At 65.0% G+C, this 4382-nt stretch overlaps 1 protein-coding gene across 8 annotated transcripts; it reads left to right on the top strand.

The window, feature by feature from the left end:
• The first annotated feature begins 461 nt into the window (after positions 1-461).
• On the top strand, positions 462-3676 carry LOC100032319 (uncharacterized). Of its 8 annotated transcripts, XM_056800964.1 has the most exons (8): positions 462-1685; positions 1791-2026; positions 2103-2166; positions 2265-2416; positions 2534-2652; positions 2729-2876; positions 2955-3051; positions 3122-3676. In XM_056800964.1, exons 1-8 carry the CDS (start codon positions 1595-1597, stop codon positions 3166-3168), a joined length of 954 nt encoding a protein of 317 aa, XP_056656942.1. In that variant the 5' UTR covers positions 462-1594; the 3' UTR covers positions 3169-3676. The 8 variants fall into 8 exon arrangements, 7 of the variants coding, with proteins under 7 accessions (XP_056656942.1, XP_007506011.1, XP_007506012.1 ...); XM_007505949.3 differs by having other exon boundaries at positions 2955-3676; XM_007505950.3 differs by having other exon boundaries at positions 2265-2652.
• The last annotated feature ends 706 nt before the right edge of the window (positions 3677-4382 follow it).

The following is a 4382-nucleotide window of genomic DNA, read 5'->3' as shown; positions in this document are numbered from 1 at the left end:
TGGGCCGCCCGCGGAAAGTTCACAATAATGGGGCTCCGACCCCTCCCCAGAGCCTGGAGGTCCCGCTTCCCGGACACTCTCGATGGCACGCCTGGCTCCCCCGTTAGGGGAAGAATGAAGCCGAATGGATGAGACGAAAGGAGGCAGGAAGTGCAGGAGAAGCTCTGGGAATCCTGGGTTCGAATTCAGAGAAAGGTCAGCGCCAGGGAGGAGCAAACCTCTCCCAAAGCAGCTCTTTCCTGCTGTTGCCCCGGTGAGGAACAGCTTGGGATCCGAGGGCGCCTGGGGAGAGTCTCGAGCAGGAATCTCCTGAGGGACTTCGCCTGACTCCTTCGTGCTCTGCTCAACCTTCCCGCGGGCTGGGCCCCTTGGCAGAGGAGATGGGAGAAGGGAGACAGAGAGGGAGCTCTTAGTGTTCCCATCCGACGACGAACCTGTTACCTCTGGAAGCCGTTTAGCTGTCGGAGCCGGAGAAGATCATCCTTCTAGCCTGGGTTCCGGGAAAAGCCTAGCTGCGCTGGGCCTCCTTTCCTGCCTCTTCGGAGCCTGGTCACGTGGCTTAGGCAGGGAGCTACAGGTCCCTCAGAGTGGGGGAGGGGATGCTGGTGGGCTTTTCTTGCTCCATCAGACCTGCACAAGATCCCCGCCGCTTTCCACGGTTAAACGGAAGTGGGGCTCCAGCTGCTGGCCAGGCCCCTCCGGGAGAGCTTGGGCGACAGTGACAAAGGCGAGCCAGAGAACATTGATGCCGGAAGCCAGTGGCCAACCCCAATCGTCAATGCTGCCCGGGGCTGGGGGGAGGCCCGATGGCAGCGGAGTCCGCAGAGGCCAGGCATTCTCCCAGCCTCCAATGGCACTGCCAACCCGAGCTCAGCTCCTATGCTTCAGGCGGGCAAGGCACGGGGCGTTGGACCAGTTGGAGGGGCGACAGCGCCTTGTCCAGGGGCCTTGGGTGCTGCTGCTGTCACTGAAGACTTCCCAGCTGCCCCTCGAGCCTTCTGGCCAACGCTCCGAGAACACAAACAGGCCCGCGCTTCTGCCCAGTCAGCCTGGCCCAGAGGAGCCCGGGAGAATGGCCTGGAGAAGGCCAACATCTGGAGGCCCTTCGGGCCCTTCCCTGGGGTCGAAGGGGGCGCTCAAAGCTCTCGCTGAGAGCTCCGAATCGAAGAAGCTGCTATTTGGGCCCAGAGCCCCGCCGGTTGGGACCGTGGCCGCTTCCAATTCTTCCTGGGGGTTAAACCTACAGAAAAGATTCCTTTGGCCTGCAGCAAACCCAGCGGCAAAAGAACAGTATAGACGCTTCCCTCCCGCTCCCAGCCTTAGTCTCCCTAGCCCGAGACATGCTGCCCTCTGACTGGTTCTTTTCCATCAAGGAGGCGGGGTTAAATCGGCGGAAGGGCGGGGCTTCCTAGTAGCCCCACATTCGTAGTCCCATTGGTCAGAAAGGAAGCGAGTTCCCTCCCCAGAGGAGGGAGGGACTCGGCCCGGGACGAGATCGCCATTCTGATTGGTCACGCGCCCAAAGGGGGGGCTACCCGGAGTCCGAGATTGAACACGAGCCAGGCCGGAACCGAAGCTGGAGCACCCGAGCGGGATGGCGAGCAGTCTGCGGACCGGCTCGGGCTCGGGTTGGACGGCGGCGGTCCGGAGGATTTTGCAGCACTTCAGCTCCTCCCAGAGGCCAGGTCTGGGGTCGGGCTGGGGGTTCTGAGGCCGTCCGCCGCGACTGTGGCTCCGGGGTCCCCAGGCCCTGAGTGCCCTTCCCGGGTCCTCCTCCTGCCCCCTCACAGGCTCCTCGGCTTTCCGGTGCCTCCCACTGATGGTGGAGGGCCAGCAGGTGGGACTGGTGGTCCCCGCTGTTGCCCGGGAGCTGCGAGCTTTCCCCGAGGTCTTCGTGGAGGCGGCAGGGTGCCTGGAGCTCCGGGGGGGGCGCTGCCCTGAGGAGCGGACAGAGGCCGTGGCTCAGGTCCTGGCGAGGCTGCGGGCAGAGGGCCGCCTGGCGAGGCTGGCCCAGTGGCGAGACGAGGTGAGCAGAGCTGGCGGCGGCAGGGAGGGAGCCCTGCGGCACTCTGGGCCTAACCGCTGCCTCTCCTCTGGAGCAGGCATATGAGGTGCGGCCCAGTTTCGGAGCCCCGGCCTTACTGCGTGTGGAGCGAGCAGCAGCCCGTGAGAGCCCCCCTGGGTCCCGGGGAAGTGGGTGGGAGCGGGGGAGGCACCCTTGGCCCTGGGGCGGCACGCCGGCCGGCCTCCCTTTGTCTCCGCAGCCTTGCTGGGCATCCTTCAGTTCGGGGCTCATCTGAATGCCTTCGTCCAGCGGCCTGCGGAGGGAGGCGAGCCAGCTTCGTGGGAGACGCGCATGTGGCTGGCCAGGCGATCCCCTCACAAGGCTACCTACCCGGGCCTGCTGGACAACCTGGTAGAGTCCTGGCGCCCTGTTGAACAGGGGCCTCCAGGGGTGGATTCTGCTGGCCTGACGACCACAAGGGGGAGGGACTGGGTTCGAGTAGAGCCGGGCCGCCTGTGTCTCCTCCAGGCAGCCGGAGGGATAAGTGCGGGGCTGGGCGTGGAGGAGGCCCTGGTGAAGGAGAGCTGGGAGGAGGCCAGGCTGCCCCCGAATCTGGCGGCCCAGGCCCGGCCAGTGGGCTGTCTCAGGTAAGAAGGGCAGGCTGGGGCGCAGAGGGTGGCAGTGGGCGGGCCCGGGGCCCGGGCCAACAGCTTTGTCTGGCAGCTACGCCTATGAGGAGAGGGAGCAGGCAGAGCCGAGGGCCGTAGTTCGAGAGTGCCTCTTTGTCTTCGACCTTCAAGTGCCCCAAGACTTCAGCCCCCAAGTGGGAGACGGGGAGGTCCAGGAATTCCACCTCTGGCCCCTGGACAAGGTCAGGGCCTGCGGGGGCGGGGGCAGCAGGCCGCCCCCCCCCCCCCAGACTCACAGGCTGCTCCCTTCTGGCCCCCAGGTCCGGGAGGCTGTGAGTTCTGGCAGCTTCAAGCCCAACTGTGCCCTGGTGGTCCTGGATTTCCTGCTCAGGCACGGACTGCTGCATCCTGACCAGGGTAAGGGCAGGGGACAGGAGGGCACGGGCGGCAGGCCTCCGACCCCTGACCCGCTCTCTGCCCTCCCCAGAGCCCTTGTACCCAGAGCTCATGGCAGCACTGCACCAAAGCCTGTGAGCCAGCCCAGGCCCACCCGCAGGTGGCAGGACGGGCAGAGGGGACACACAAGAGGCCATCTGGGCTCCTGCAGGACGAGAGTCCAGGCAGAACTGTTCTCCGGGGGCCTCCCTGATGGAAGCTTGAAGCCCGAAGTGGAGGCTCAGAAGATCTGGTACACGGGACAGCTTTTCCACAGCAGAGCCTGGGACTTGCCGGGACCATGGGAGCCCACCGACGTCCTCCTCTCACTCTCCCCGGGCCTTCACCCTGAAAGCTTCAAACTCCCACTGTTAGCCCGGGCCCGGCCCGGCTCCTCTCCCAAGTTCTAGGCTGTGTCCCTGCTCCCTTGAGGCCCCCACCTTTTTCACCTGGACAGCGAGGGAGCACCATGGACCCGAGTTCAAATCCAGCCTCAGACCCCTCATCTCTGTGCCTCGGCTTCCTCCCCTGTGAAACAGGCTTATCGATCGTGACACCTGCCTCCCAGGGTTGCTGTGAGGATCCAGTAAAGGCCACTTGTAAAGCGCTTGGCCCAGTGTCTAGCATGGGTTGGGTGCCATAGAAATGCCTCCGTTTCCCTGAGCTCCACGCCCAGACCCTGGAGCTCTCCTGCAGTGGCTGGGCCTTGGTGGTCCTGGGCACCCTCTTAGCCTCTGCAAAGCCTCCTGGGTGCACCGTCCGGGAATGGGCTGGGCCCTGTTCGGTTGGGGGAGGGCAGAATTCCCCAAAGGCACCCTGCAGGAGGTGGGGTGGCGGGGAGCTGCGAGCCTCGCCAGGGTGCCTCGTGCGGGCGAGGTTCTGTGGGACCTTCCCCCCACGGCCACGAGTGCTACTGAAAAGAGCAGACGGGGCCATCGTGACTTCACCAGGCACCACGCTCCAGACCCAGCCAGGCCTTGTCCGCCTGAGCTCGCTGGCTCTTCTTCAGGTGGTCCCGTGGTCGTCGTGGCCCGTCCCTCTTCCCCAGAGAAGGCAGGGCGGGAGCAGCTTCTGCTCCTTCCACAACCTCCTGGGCTCCATCGTGGTCCCAAGAGCCTTTCCTCCAGGCCATCCTCATGTGCCCTGGTCTGGGCATGAAGGGCGAGGGGCAGGGATGGTCCTGTCTCCAGGGCTGTCTGAGAGCCTCTTCATAAGGGGGGGGGGGGGGGGGGAGGCGCGGCTGAAGGCAGGAATTTCTAACCTGGAATCCACTACGGAAAGATTTCAAGGGTTGGTTTTGTGAACTTGGACGG

The sequence above is a fragment of the Monodelphis domestica genome, chromosome 5 (assembly GCF_027887165.1).
Source record: "Monodelphis domestica isolate mMonDom1 chromosome 5, mMonDom1.pri, whole genome shotgun sequence".
NCBI classification, from domain to species: Eukaryota; Metazoa; Chordata; class Mammalia; order Didelphimorphia; family Didelphidae; genus Monodelphis; species Monodelphis domestica.
This window is presented reverse-complemented; position numbering and strand designations above follow the sequence as displayed.

Bases quoted from the DNA above. Each gene is read 5' to 3' on its own strand.
- LOC100032319 (XM_007505948.3), top strand. From the start codon at position 1,595: ATGGCGAGCAGTCTGCGGACCGGCTCGGGCTCGGGTTGGACGGCGGCG. The intron at 1,686-1,790 runs GTCTGGGGTCGG...GCCCCCTCACAG, and splicing joins CAGCTCCTCCCAGAGGCCAG to GCTCCTCGGCTTTCCGGTGC. The intron at 2,027-2,102 runs GTGAGCAGAGCT...CCTCTGGAGCAG, and splicing joins TGGCCCAGTGGCGAGACGAG to GCATATGAGGTGCGGCCCAG.